The following is a 16040-nucleotide window of genomic DNA, read 5'->3' as shown; positions in this document are numbered from 1 at the left end:
ACTGGGTCAATTGTTATCCTTGTCTACAATTTACATTTCGATCGCTTTGACTTACATCACATGTTTGTTCCATCATTACGATGGTTCAGGTGTCGAGTACTTACCACGGATTAGAAATAATAGACTGTTAATGACATGTGTGCCCTGTGTTGTTATCAACTGAAAGTTGTCTTCCCGTACCCATGTTCTACTGCTTTAGAATGATACAGAATTGCTCTTTAGCTGATATTCTATGTCAAGAACCTAACAGTCCACTGGTGTGAATGTACTCGGATATGTCATATTTATTATTTGTATAGCTTGAGAGATTGCAGATAGCAGGCAGTGCTGGTGGACTTTTAGTCCCCGAGATTTGCTTTAATCTGTATGCACGTTAAACTTCGAAATATATTTAATAATGAGGCTAGTGTACTAGATCAGAAACGGTAGGCACTGCTGGTGGACCTTTAGTCCATGAGATTCGTTGTTATATGCATGTCACATTTCAATGACGAAATATATTTAATAATGAAGCTAGTGTACTAGATTAGAGATGGTAGGCACTGCTGGTGGACTATGTTTGCTGTAATCTGCATGCTACGTTTCAGTGACGAAACATGTTTAATAATGAGGCTTCTATACTTGTGTGGCTTTTTTTACAATCTCGAGAGATTGCGGATGGTAGGCACTGTTGGTGAACTGTAATCTGCGTGCCACGTTTTAATTACGAAATCTATTTAAATAAAAGGCCTGTGCACTTCCCCATCTAGATTTTGACATTAATTTAAATTAGTTTGCTTTGTTCTCAGACGCTGTGCAGTTTATTATTATTATTCAATCTTGTACTTTTTTTGTACAATCCTAGCAATCATTTTCAGTATGTTTGAAAAAAATGTAGCAAGCGATATGTATTCTTTATAGTTTGAAGTACAGCATCTCGTGAATACATATAATGAATAATGTCCATGGAAATGAATCCATAATTCATCCGGAATGGTTTATATGTGCAGTTTCCGCAACATCGTGTTTACGCAATAACTGAGATAATGAAAGTGAAATAAAAATATGATCGATCGATAAAAATCAAATTCAATAGAATTTATATAAGTTACCAGAGCAAGAAGAATTGGAAGTGCCAACCCATTAAATAAATCCCTCAAACCAATTTCCGATAATGAACTAATGTGAAAACAACTCTATAAAGTACAGAGTTGTATATTGTTTTATATGCTTGTCTTGTCACGAGATACATCTATAACATCGCCAATACTGATGCAGGATAAAATGAAAGGTGTTATTGTGAGTATATTGCGCAATCTTGTCGAGAGACTAATAAAAAGCGCTGAATATATCCCACTCCAATCCAACTCGAGTGTTGAAGGAAGATGACAAAAGAATATACATCTATAACATATAAGTATATTAGCATGTATAAACCCGACTGATTTCGGTTATTTCAACTAACATCATGGCTAACCAGCGGCGTGATATAATGTAACAGGTCAATTTCTTCCAAAATGCTTTATTGCTGTCGTACTTAATTGCTTTGTTATAAACGATAAAATTCTATTCTTCATTGAATCAAGATTTAAATAATTCGTGTAATACATTTAAAATGTTTCATTGACATCCATTAAACCTTAATTAAGTAAAGATATCCTTGGAATTATATTACAGTGTAGTTTGTAATTCGCTTGATTTCCGAACCATATCAGTAAAGCTATAAAGAATATAGATTTAACATACAAATAGCAATTTCCCTTTGCGGACATTTACAGTTCGAATAAAATAGCATGTGCGTTTCAAGTAGAATTTCGATCGATGGTTCTGACGCTGAATGGACCCATGCATGTGTATTTGACTAATGTTTTTTTTATAATGATTGTTCTGCCTTTCCAAATATTTACCAGTATAACACTTACCCTTATAACACATTGATGAAACAGTCATTGTGTTGAACCATTCATTCGCCCTGATTGTGATTTTAATCAATATTGCTTCTTTAAATACACAAGGCAACAGAACTGCTATTCTCGGGAGAAGTATTGTAGAACAGAATTGTTTATCGATGAAGACGCCCAAGAGATTGACTATCAAATAAATGTACGTCAATTTGATTTATTGGTTGTTGCTCATTATTAAAAATTGTCCTTGATTTTATCAAGTCCTTCGAATATTGAATGTGATGTATAAATCATTACTTGTATATGATTATTACATTTCATGAAGCAAAGAAATAAAATTCAAAATTTAAATCAGAAAAAATGGCAAATCTTCTCGTTAAAATAGGACAAAATCAAACTGATGTATTTTGTTGCTCCATACTAAATAATTGACGTAATCACATTAACTTATATATGTTACTTTATAATGCATAGCACACTGAACCAAGACTGTAAAATCATGTATTTGATCGGTTCAAATTTTGCAGCTTTCCATAAAAATAGATTTTCATTGACATTTGATTTTGAATATAAATGTCAAAGATAATGTTAATCTTTAGTGATTATCATTTCATGGACATATGAATTCATGGATTAACAATACACGTGGAAAATAAATTCCTCACGAAAATTAATAATTTTACAGTACTTTGAAACATACCCTTTTCTTTTCTATAAATGACACGTACTTGGTGTATGATTAAAAATCGATATTTTTCCAAGTACTTTATTTTACTCTGATTTATATATAATGTACCAAGTTTAAAAAACTCAACTCATCATCAAACAGATCAAACTTAACATTTCTTATTCAAGAAGTCTGCATCAAGAATACCAAAATCAGATACTTGAACGGAGGGAACGACATTGCAAGCGCAAACGACCGTCCGAGGGAAAGATAGATTCAATCGTTGTTTGCCTATATGAGAAATAGAATCATATACGAGTCCCAACCGAGACTCGGTTGATATTGCTTAATCTTTAAAATCTTCAAAATGATTCATTCTCTCTCATCTCTGACCTAGGAATCGATTTCATTACGAAATATCAACGCATAAGAAATATTTTTTCTCTGCAGTGTAAATGAATGATAAATATGTTAAAAACACAAAACAGAAGTTTAGACAACATGTATTTGCAGATTTCCATTGGAAGCTCTTTTTCAATTGCCATTTGTGTACAGCACCTTGACGATAAACCATCTTCTATCGATAGTTTATTTGCTTGGATTGTTATGAATTCTGATATTGACGAATTTGAAGAATTACAGCTTCCGACAAGATTTTTTTCAGCCCAAAATGAATGTATGTGTTAGCTGCCATTGAAAAAAAAATTAAAAATCATGTATGTTTTCCCATTTTACTAACGATGTATAAGTGTATCCACACTTTTACTACCATGCGATTTTCTTTAGATTTAGAATGAGCAATTCCTTTGCAACATATTGAAAAAGGGGATTTCCCAGAAATAATCATTGTACGCTGCCATTATAGCGTTTGGTAAGTCAATGTCACTATTTCAACAATACTATACATTAGGGTAACGACTCCATTACAAATATAAAAAGGTGAATGAAATGCTACCATTCACCTCTCTGCATGTAATACAGTGGGATACACCTTTGAACAGAATCAAAAGTTATTAAACAAATGTGGAGGATAATATGTTCTTTCTTGCCGTTTTGGTTGACACAAGGGATATATCTTTAAGTGTTGAGATACACTATGTCATTAATGAAAGCATGAAGGATAATTTTGATAGTTTTCTCAATGCCTGGCCATGTTGGCGTAACGTCATTGCTTTTCACTTTTAATATTCCTGTCTCAACCTTAGAGTGCAACAAAACAAGGAGAAATTCCTCCCATATAAAAGCACATCTCATCTTATAATCAATAAAATCAAAGAAATGCTTCTCCTTTCTCTGTATAAATATAAATTCATGCATTTACTGTTCAGACAAAAGAGGTTGTAAGAAATCATATATCAAAATAAATAAGAAAACAAAGCAGCATCATGCAAACAATACCATGTTATTTAATGCAATGAATTAGAAGACACATACCCTTTTGAACAAATCGTCTTATTATTCTTTTTTTTCTTCTTCTTCTCTGTGTTATTGCCATGATTTACACCTCTGAAAGTAATATAGCATCACTGAGGGGTCCCAGAAGGACGAATCAGCTATATAATACAGTTTAATATTTGTCTCTTCTTCTCCTAATGCTAAATTTGTGTTTAATGTTCTATTCACTTTTTCCCTGTGGAAGTCTTTCCTATGTTATTGTATTTCCTTTGATTAGGGGTAAAAGCCATTCGTAACAGAGAAAGTAATTTACATTTCTATATGCCCTAGTATAAATTGCTGAAAGTCAAAACAATTGGATGAAGTGATGAATAATATTTCGCTAAAAGTCCTCACGTATTCACATACTTACAGCTATTATCAACTATTGCCTGTTATTTACTCAAATTCTATTGTAACGTAGTATTGATTGTCACTTTAATAATCCGCTAAATATTTTCTTAAAAAATTAAAAAAATATTCATACAACAAAAAAAAAATTGACCAAACAGTTTCAAAATTATATTTTTTACAGAAGTTAACATACATGACCGTCATCACAGCATAGATAAAATAATTCTACCACGCCATCAGGTGTTACGACGCTTTCCACTGACAGATAATTCGATCAAAGTGAAGCAGACGCTTCATTGCTGAGTTAAGTGGGCGATTGAGAAGCGCATAAAGAACAGGATTTATTGCTATTACGGAACTGCCAAGTGTAGCTAATGCTACTAATATACAAAACATGGAATATGAAAGCACTATGTTACCAGTTATGCTTTTACTAACAACGTAAACGGGAAGTGGAATGAAACAGCATGTAAATGTTCCAAATAAAATGGCGATTTTCTTTGAAGCTTTTAATTCCACTCTTCTACGTCCATTTTCTCTGTTCTTATTGTTCATAAGACACACAGCGCCCACGACGGTCTCGTCGTTGCGTTTTGCCATTTTCACGGTACCATCCATTTCCACAACTTGTATTGTACTGTCCTGTAAGGACGAAGACGTACTTATTGCTTTAGATGTTGACATTTGATCATGCACAGTAGTTTCCTTTGTTCTATTAGTGTTTGTGTTGCTTTTCCCTGGAACATTTAATGTCATTGAGGTAGGTGTCGGATTTTTTGAATCCGTTGAATCTTTCTGATCGCTCCCATTTTGTGACGACACGTTGAACATCTGAGAGCTGCCTGTACTTCCTTTCATATTATTATTTCCTACAAATGACACGCTGGCGTTTTCGCTGTTTATATTAAGTTGATCCGGTGCGACCTTTCTTTTATTTTTATGCCGGGACATCTTTACAGAATGTTTGAACAGAGTTTTTAGGATTAGAGCATAAAATACTATAATCACACACAGTAACGTCATACCTAGAGGAAATATCAAATACTGGTCATATTCCGTCCAATTAGGAGCACCGTCTAAAAAATAACAAGGAACATAAAGAGAACTATCGATGAACATTATTGCCGAGAAGACACCTAAAGACACTGCAAACGTCCATGATGTTATTACTAAAACTGTCGACCTTTTTCGAAGACCTACTTTTTTGAATGGATTAGCAACGGCCTGGTAACGTTCAAAACTAGCCATAGCAAGCATAAAAAACTGCATGGTATCCACAAATGTTCGGAAGAATGTTCCGATTCCGCACATAATCTGAACAGAGGAAAACATGGTATAGCCTGTGTATAGCTGTATTCGAATTGGAAGCAGGCAGGTGCACCCAATTATGTTAGCAACACAGGAACTCACCAAATTAATGTTGATGTACGTCCGGAGGTGTTTATTTTTCCATATACACACACATATACAAACATTTCCTACCAGTCCTACAATGATTGTTAATGCCATGACTACATCACAAACAACTATGATCACTTTTGATGAAAGTATATAGTGTTCGTACCGAGAACGAAATTCGTGTTCAACGTCGGGTTCACTGGTAACCATTTCAAATATATGTATCCCGTATATATTTTTGGTTACAACAATTTCGATGAAAACAAAAATACATGTAAACGTCACTTAGCATTAGTAATAACACTCACCAGTTCAAAGTTATTACACATCCTTGTTTATGTTCTTCCTCGAAAGATACTTTCATACATCTCCGAATATCCATTATAAGTAGAATTGCCCGGTATTTGATTTTCCAAAACGTTTTACCTGTTACACAATCTAGAAGTTTAGAGTTTTCCGGACCACCTACATATACTTAATCAAAGGCACATATCATGTCAGACTGACATATATAACAGATTAATTTAAACGAAAAAAAAATATCTACATGTATATTTGATATCACAGTATCGTTTCGTAATATTTCGTTCTATGCAGTCGTAATCCATTGTCTTACTCCAAGTTTGTTTCCCACCTTCGTAGAACTATTTTTGAAAATGAATGTCTCCCTTTCATCATCTCCATAAGTGGTTGCTGCGAAGTCTATATCGCTGACTGTTTAAGTTAACTCCTTTTACAAGGTAATAACACGGAACTTTTAATCAAACGTTAACTAAGCACCAATATTTATACAACAAGTTATTAAATGTCCTGTCCATCAACAGTTGCGTTGAAGGTATGTATTGGAAAATGAAATTCTACACCGAAAAATCTATTTCATTAGCAGCAGACATCGATCGCAAGGAAATTGAACACAAGACCAACTGGAGCTTCGTAAACACTATATGAAGAGATGCAATCATAGACAAATAGACGTCACTTTCTACACAAGGTTGGTGGTGGGCGTGTTATACCTGGATGGATGTGTTATACATAGCAGATCTCTTCCATAAATATTGTTGGTGTTCGTAAGATATATATTCCGTGTTAAATATAAAGTATATTTACAACATATCGAAATTCCTGTCTTAAATCATATTAAATTTGATTTCGATTTATACGGCATGGTATAGGCCCGAAGTTATTTAGCTGATGGGATGTAATGTGATATGATCCTATGCTCGGATATCAGATTCACACATTAAAGTGCTGGTTGTTTTGCTTCACTGTACAATCCACAATTATGCTTTAATAAGCCCGTTAATTGCTTTGTTTTGAACATATATCAATCTAAACAGGGACAGGATTTATACACGAATCCGCTAAATTGTTGCCACTTATGTTTTTTTTTTTTCAAAAAGTGAAAATTATTCGACAATCCTTTGACTTATTCGTAATCAAATAAACATGTTCTAAATAATTACATTCTCTAGTTCAATTGTCCTCAAGTGTCATCGACATTGAGTTGGAGTTAGGATTATGTTGACACATCGGCATTTTATTATTTATTATTGCATTGACAGGTGTGTCTTTTGTACAATAATTCGACCATACCGATAGACATTGCATTGAACCAATTTATTGTTAAAGCTATTTTCATTTCCAAAACTTCAACGGTTTTAGTCACCCTGGTCGAAAACATTGTATGTACTGGAATAAGTTTTTAGCAATTTTACTGGGCATTTAATTCTTCGAACACTAATTTCCTGTGTCAATATTGAATTGTGATTCAATCAATCAAATGGGTCGTATTTCTATGATCAACTGATGAAACCCGACAGTTATTTGAATGGAAAATTTAAATTAATAAAGTAACTTATCAAATGAAAAGCTGTTCATGCAAATGAATTAACTAAATTTATTCAACAATGTCAACGCCGATTCTTTAAAACATGTTTAAACCCGTTACTCTATCTTGTTATGAAGTTATATCTATAGAAGACAAGATGTTTACTTCAAGAAGTCGACAGCTGAAACCTTGAAAACAAAAACGTTAATGAATCTTGTCTCCTGATATGTCTTGTGTTAGATTCAACTTTCACCAAGGCCAAATAATGTGTTTGTGTGGAAACGACGCAGTTGTGATTTTTTCTTCAAACAGGATAGTGCCTGAGATTTATGTTTAACGAGCAAATCCTTAATCTACACTCAACTACAAAGGCAATTGAATGATACAAGATGTATCAGGTATTGGAACATACAGATATCAAAATTGTTTTATGAACCTGTCCCACCTAATCATTTTCCAGTAGTGTTATTTTGATAAAAGAAATAGAAAACATGTAATACTTGATTTATCAATAATAACGAACTCTCCTACTGCAGCCACTAACATCGATATTTACATACATAACGTAACAAATACAGGCAGCTTTACCACATAGCTTGATTGGTAATTTGAAATTCTTACTTACGGATTTTCGATTTAAAAACTGTGACATTTTCTTTTGCTTCCATGCTAGCTTGTTGATATTTTGAAGAAGATTAAATGCTTAATAACGTGTTTCCGAAATTGATTTGAATGAGGTCGATGCTTGTTTGTACGCCTAATGGTTTGTTGTTATTACCACGATTCTCTTTTTGAAAACCCACTGCCAATGGAAGTGACTTTTTGTACATTAAAGGTGTCGCTTCCCTTTCGGATCACCTTTGAACGTCATTATGTGTCTTTAAGATTCCGATGTATTTTCACAAGATTTTCTTCTCGTTTCATCGATTTGGATTACAGAAGTCTTAACTTGCACAGATAATAATAAACAAATCCAACATTATCCAAGTAAATCTGTGATTAATTCTAAAAGGACAAAACAGCTGTATGGTGCCATGATATTCATTATTGTGCTTGTGCTAGACTTATAACTAACAGAAGACGCTTACTCCTCTGAAACACCTGGTCGTTATTCTCCATGTAGTTATTCAAAAATCTAAATATAAGTCTGCCGTTTGTTCATTTTTTCTTAATTTGAATGAACATGACGTTTGATTATAATTATGTTGACATATTGGTATTTTTGTTTTTGTTTTTTTTTTAACAAAAGACAATAAATATGAATATCAGGAGGCAGTAGACATTTAAGTTTGCATTTTGCTTTAATTTCTATCAGAATGCTAATTCCTTTCTACAAATATTTTATAGAATGATGAAATTTTCGCATTGATATACAATGACAGTTCTTTTTACTACTACTAATGATGGTCAAATCATGTATGATAGGGACACAGATTTCTCTAGGTAAGCTTACTTTACCATTTTGAATTTTCCAAACGATATGATAACGTCTCTTCAACTCAATTTACATATGAAGTACACACAAAGAGGTTCAAAGACACACTTTCTCACACAAATTACAGTATATGTTAATTTATCGATCCCCCCTTTTTTATTTATTTATTTATTTTTTTTACATTTGTTTTATTAATTTTTATCAGTACTTTCCTTAAGTGTAGCTTCTTCAAAATAAACAGTTGTATCTGAAGTTAATTGAAATATATAGTATTTAGTATTTTATTGAAATAAGTAAAACATGAATTACACGGCCTTGACGGCTTTATTACTTCAGTCCGTAATAAAAGACGAGTCTGACTAGCCTAAGATGTACACGGTACAATTATGAAGAGGACGCTTACTCTTCCGAATTGCTTGGTCTTATTTTCTTTACGTGAAAACTCGTTTCATCGATTTTGAGTTTCACTCAAAATTCTGTTGACACATAAGACATTTCTTGTTGTTTTCAAACTCATTCCTGAAAGGGTACCAATTGAGGGACCTTGATATCAGCATCGTAATTACCATCACAGTTACGGCGTTTGGTGTGCTTAAAGTTTTGTACTATATCACTAGTTCATATCGAGTGAACAAAATTCAATTATATCACACAACAATCGGTTAATGAATTTACAAAAAAACACACAGATATCGATGTTTACACATATCATCTAAGTAAACATTCTGGTTAACAGTTGACTGTAGAAATAAAATATATGAGAGGGATTTTCGATTATAATTTTAAGAATGAAACAATTGACATACGCATTGCGCAATAAAATTTATATCTAATGCAACTGATGACGTGTATGGGCCCGAATGCCAACGTAAGTATAATATCGTCATTTTTTTTGTGTTGTGTCTTTGCGCAAGACTATTTTCCCTAATTGCTGTTGATAGAACTCGACAGTCCTCTCGCTGTTTAATTGCTAGAAGGCGACTCAAACTGACAATGACCCTGGTTATTCACGGGCCTTTATACCCAACCGAATAAGATTTTAGCAGATTTTTTTAGTCAATCAATATCATTGTGTCTCTCTGAAGCTTTTAGATAACCATCGATCTGTTTCAGTCTACAGCTTCCAGTCTGTAATTAGGTATGACCTAGTAGAATTAACTAAGCCTACACTGATCACAGGATGCAAAAAATCATATAAATTAATTATCAGTATAATTTGAACCGACTGAGATTTTCTCATATTTCGAGGACTCTGCCACTAAAATCAAGATTAAATCACTCGTTTTTCAACGTATTTACGACAAAATTCGTCAAACTAGTTACTATGGCGATAATTTTTTTTTTATTTCATTACCTTATTTCTTTATCGATTTTTATTTAGAATCAATATTTTTTCTTTAGAAATCTTTATCATCTTTTTTATCATGCCTCTATTATATTAATACTAATTCTTAGATCATGTTCAAATAACATCGATTATATATACATGTTCCGAATCAGTACCATTATTAGTAAGAGTTTAGATGTTTCCTGTAGTTACGATCAACAAAGCATAACAGTCAGCAACATCAAAAAATTGTACATAAGACACACATGACAATAACATTCCAATAAAAGGAAGTCAATTGATACATTACAGCATGGTCAATTAATGAATTACAGCATAGTCAATGAATGAATTACAGCATAGTCAATGAATAAATCAAAGCAAAGTCAATTAATGAAATACAGCATATCCAATTAATGAATGACAGTATAGTCAATAAAGGAATTACAGCATATCCAGTTAATGAAAGACAGCATAGTCAATAAAGGAATTACAGCATATCCAGTTAATGAAAGACAGCATAGTCAATAAAGGAATTACAGCATAGCCAATTAATGAATAACAGCTTAGTCAATTAATGAATTACAGCATAGCCAGTAGATGAATTACAATGTAGCCAATTAATGAATTACAGCCTATTCAATAAATTATTTTTTTTCCATTGGCTGTTCCACTCAGAAATCAATTGTGATGTAGCAATACGGATACTGACGGTACATCTTAAAAAAGTCAATTCCGTGCAAAAAAGTATTTTCGCAACCGGAATTAAAATTTTCGAACTGGTGAGAACACTCAAAGTTACGGAAATCCGTTCACTCACTTCCGAGAACTTCCGCCAGTGAGTTTTTCGGACTACCTGCGTCCATCTTGAAAATATCCCTCTACCTTTTAGGAATTACAAAGATGTAAATCTGTGTGTATGTTGTCAGTGATGCTAATCCCCCACCCCCTCAAAAAATAAAAAAATAAATAAATAGAAAAAGAGAGAGAGAAAATTTAAACGATTCAAATTTTGAATGAATTTGAGCGTAAATTTTATTGCCAATAAGAGGATTTATATCTATGGAATTACAATTGACAGATACCGATTTTTATTTTAAGGTTTGAAGTAAACTGGAAAAATGTGACCTCGATCAGCAAGGTTACTGTAAACTATACTGAAGACCAACTCACAGAAATAAGATAGCAACTAGAACTATTACGTAGAGAAAACACCTGCTTTAAAATCCGCCCACAGAAAACTGAACGAATTCTTTAGGTTTCTTCCCCCTTGTTTTATAATAACATATGGTGATCATCTGAGCGGCTTCTCTGGGCTTCTTTGTTGCTCTACAAACTGCCACACGAATACATATCGATTACTTCGTATCGATCGCCAAATGAAAATATTTTGTACCATGTCGTCCGCAGATAGTCAGTAAGTCTCCTAACTCTTGATCATCAGGGTGACTTAATTAGTGCTTATATAAGCAGATCAACATACAGATACCATAGTTACCCATCAAAATTGTACCAGCCGATTTTCCGCGTCTTTTTCCATTCTTAATTTAACACTATATTCTGGGTAATTGTAGAGTGTTGATATTGTTATGAAAAAAATGGCAAGGAATGTTCTCTCTGATTTTATTTGACTGCAGCCATTTTTCATTCTAAGTTTCATGATTTAGTTGAACACGGTAAGTTACAATGGCGTTAGTGACAATACGTTTCACATAGGACGGAATGCGTGATGTAAATGTTCATATTTGACGGATTCGATATCAAATGATCGTCTAGTTGACTTTTCCAGATTCATTCACGCCCCAATTAACTAATAAGTAACATGTAATGTTTGGTCTCAAATTTAAGATTTAATGTTTTTACAAATATTTCACGGTCGGCCTTACTTGATAAACGACGGCTCTCGCAATGTTCATTGAAGGAAGCAATGAACAGCAAGTCGCAACACATTTCACAGTTCACAAATCGACTAGAAGTGGGTTAGCTTTACGTCTCAATGCCACAGGGAGAGTTGATGACCGACCGAGATTTAGATGTCCACATGTAACGTCGCAACGTCAAGATCGGTTTATTAGGCTTGGCTACTTGCGTGACAGGAGAGTAACGGTAGCTGAAACGGCACGAAATGAAACCCGTCGAATCCACCTATAAACTGTAAGAAATTATGGTTTGCGGAGGAATATTCCATGGTTTAAAGACACATTTAATGATCATTGATAGGAATTTAACGGCTGCACGCAGTCGAGATGAGATCCTGAGACCTCTTGTTGTGACTTTCATTAAAAGGCACCATTTGACATTTCAGCAAGATAACGCAAGGCCAAACATTGCAAAAGTTTGTAAGGACCTTTTTGCAACCCAGAACATCGTCCCTTCTGATTTGCATCCATATTGTCCCTATTTGTCCATGAAACTTGTGGAATGAATCAGACAGAAGAGTTCGGAATCGCGGAAACACAAATAACCCCCGCCTATTGCCCTACACACATACCCAGGAATGGAATACCATTCCTTTACGGACAGAAAAGTTCTTATACACTCCATACCACACCTAATTAGAGACGCTAAAACTGTTCGGGGAGGGATACGCGCTATTTGGGATCGGTCTGACGTTATTTCAATTCACTGCGATTTGATGAATTCCTCATTTGTCAAAAATGTCTGAAAATTTGAAGACGGATGGTCTTATATTCGAAGTTAAGTATTGCATTGCACATTTATTTATATTGTTCATATAGTATTTTTAACACAATGCAGAATAGATTCCAGATTTAACAAAAAAAAATCATAATTACTGTGTTAGTAATAAGCATCGAGAGATCATGCCATGTATTTGGAATGTCCTGTTTTGCTTAAAATTTTACGTGAACCATCTACAGATATCTTAATCTGCCAATGGATACGAGCGCCTGAATTTGCATAAAGAGGATAACGATTTTTTAAAAATGTATGAAGTAAGCTTTTTCAGTGAATTTTTAAAGTATCCTTGTCACTTGGTGACATCCAGTAATGATAAGAATTATAGTCTTAGTGAAAAAATTTTATGAAGTTTATTCACTGTTCGATGTACTGGTTGACAACTGCAGTGATGCGACTCCGCTAGCCGGCGGGAACCTGTTCGTACGTGTGTGTACATATCTACATCGATCCGAAGTGAACTCGGCCACTATACACAGGTGAGGGATCAAGAAAGTACCGTACTCGTGTATTGGCAAAGAGTATATCTTCATTCAGACGACAGAAGTGACGACGTTATATGCAACAAACACAGAAACTAGTTCTCTAATTTCATATGCGTTTTATTTGTTGCATTTTTCTTCAATATTTCATTTTTACGATATTTCTCAGCAACAGTTGGTAGGATTTCCTTGAAAAAGTCCGAATTACAACGCACACAAAAATTGTACCAAATGGCACTTAAAATTTCATAGTCTTAGGAAAATCATAAATGGGGTATTTCTCAATGACATCATTATTACAATACACTAGGATAAACATATTTCTAACGTTCATTTTGTCTAAAGCTTCAAAGCATTTAATTCGTATTCATTGTTGATCTCTTAATTACCTTTCGTAACAAATCACATAAGGCTATGAATATCAACTACTTTTATTAGAAATAAGTGTAATGTATATATTATACCTTCCATGATTACACATCACCTATATTATCTATGATAAAGCCATGCTGGTATACGTACAATTAATACTATCATACCAAGTATTGTATGAAGATTATTGACATATTTCATCAAACATTCAAAGGAACATTAGTTAATATTTAATTAAATTTGTGACAACAATGGGCTTAATTTGTATCAAATTGCCAACCATGCAACATACTAAGTAAATAATAACATATAAATTTAAAATTCATTACTTTTTTTCTGATAAATATCTTAATACAACATCAATGTTTAAATGTATTGTTTAAAGAGTAAATTTGTCAGTTTTGATTGGTCAATATAGTTCAATTGATTACGTTATAAATCTAAATTATCCAAGACTCATAAATCATTTTATTAGAATGTCTACCATTAATTAGAATAGTAAATTGTAAAAAGCATACATTGAAACAAACATCGGAACATATATGAAAGGCTTATAGTGGGATATTAACCAGAAGATTAAATCTGGATTTCTACACGGACAAAACATTTAAATAACACTGAAAATAGTTTTAGATCAATATCATATATTCTTCTTACATAATTCGGTCAAATATGCAGTTTATTAAAAAATGCAAACATTGAAGCGGCAGATTGTAGTGCAGATGTACACAGTAATACGTATTGCAAACAGTAATCGTAAGTTTTATAGACTGACTATCGACTTGCAGATCGGTTGGAATTCACTTTATGTCTTTTTAAATGACTTTAATAATAACAGTTTTAGGTTGATCGCAAGATTTGTTTATGATATTTTCAATTTCTCTCTGTTCTGGTTTTGGTTAGTTACATTTCTTCAACGAGGCATTTACAAATAACAATTTTTAAAATTTGCTTTTATTTTCGTGTCTGTTTTTGTTTTGTTTATTTTTTTCTAGAGTTTTTCAGTTGTTTTATCTGGTGTCTCCTTTTTAAGACAAGGTTTTGCACCTATGCTGCACCTCCTCGACAAAAGATTTCTACAAGTGGCGTCGCTAAAACTATATCAAAGTAGTTCGACAGTGAAACGGCCTTTAACTTTTTGTTTTATCTTTGCAGTATATTGCAGCATCTAACTGTACAACAGACACACAACTGAACAGCACGTTTCATTACAAAATTTGGAATTTATCTACAAGCATCATGCAGCTGTTTCGTTCTGCTAGGACCCGTCCGTGTTAAAATTTAGGACCTAAGTGGTTTGGACCTAGGAGGCGAACAAGAAAATTCAAATGGTTCGAAATGAATATTAATTATCAATAATGATATTAATAACTTTTTATAGAAAATAAAGCTATATTATACTAAATGTTTATCAAGGTTATGTTATTTTACTAATTAGTTCAGGTATTTCATGCATTTTGCAAATTATATCGGAACTGTTTGAGCCAGTTAGTTACACACTAATTCAGCAATACAAAACAATGTTCATTATACAAATGTAAAAGCTGATCAAATAGTGTATCAGCGCTAAGCAATACATAATAACAGCATATTTACACAACAAACTAACGTGCTTTTTACACAAAAAATACAATATATATCAAAACCAGCCGGAAGTCGGTTATAAAAAGTACTTAATTTCCAATATTATGCAACAGTTGTGGTTTTCAGCTGTTTTTGTTCATTCTTTTATATACCTTTCAATTTTTTTAGTATCAAGGAATAGATTCTTACAGCCTTTTGTGTTTTCTGTCCATATTGTTCAGTTGTTTACTATTGAAGATTGATACTGAGGGATGATTCGCTACATGTGCAGTCCTTTATCAACTGCACCAAGTATCCACAGTTGTCTAAAGAAGGGAAGTTTGACCAACTTGTATGATTTTATTTTAATTGTTTTACATGGATGTCTGCAGCTATATTGATGTATATCATCATTCACACACCATATTACTGATGAGACACATTGCAACCTTCTCAAAATCGTGTCAATTAAAATCACATTTAAATCATTTCGAAAACGTGAAACCAAAATCCTCGAAGAAACAGATTTAGTACGATTTGGACATTTCTGAATAAGGAAATTGTTGTAATTTTAATTTGATGTTTCGAATGAAGTCAAAA

At 33.1% G+C, this 16040-nt stretch overlaps 1 protein-coding gene across 1 annotated transcript; it reads right to left on the bottom strand.

Moving 5' to 3' along the window:
* Positions 1–4581: 4581 nt before the first annotated feature.
* LOC132556493 (muscarinic acetylcholine receptor M2-like) lies at positions 4582–5946 on the bottom strand. The gene has a single exon (XM_060220902.1). It carries the CDS (start codon positions 5944–5946, stop codon positions 4582–4584), a length of 1365 nt encoding a protein of 454 aa, XP_060076885.1.
* Between the last annotated feature and the right edge of the window lie 10094 nt (positions 5947–16040).

This window comes from Ylistrum balloti, unplaced genomic scaffold, assembly GCF_031769215.1.
Source record: "Ylistrum balloti isolate Yb309-2 unplaced genomic scaffold, AGI_CSIRO_Ybal_v1 Utg370572, whole genome shotgun sequence".
Lineage (NCBI taxonomy): Eukaryota > Metazoa > Mollusca > Bivalvia > Pectinida > Pectinidae > Ylistrum > Ylistrum balloti.
Note: the sequence above shows the minus strand (reverse complement) of the source record. Positions and strands in the feature narration are given on the sequence as shown.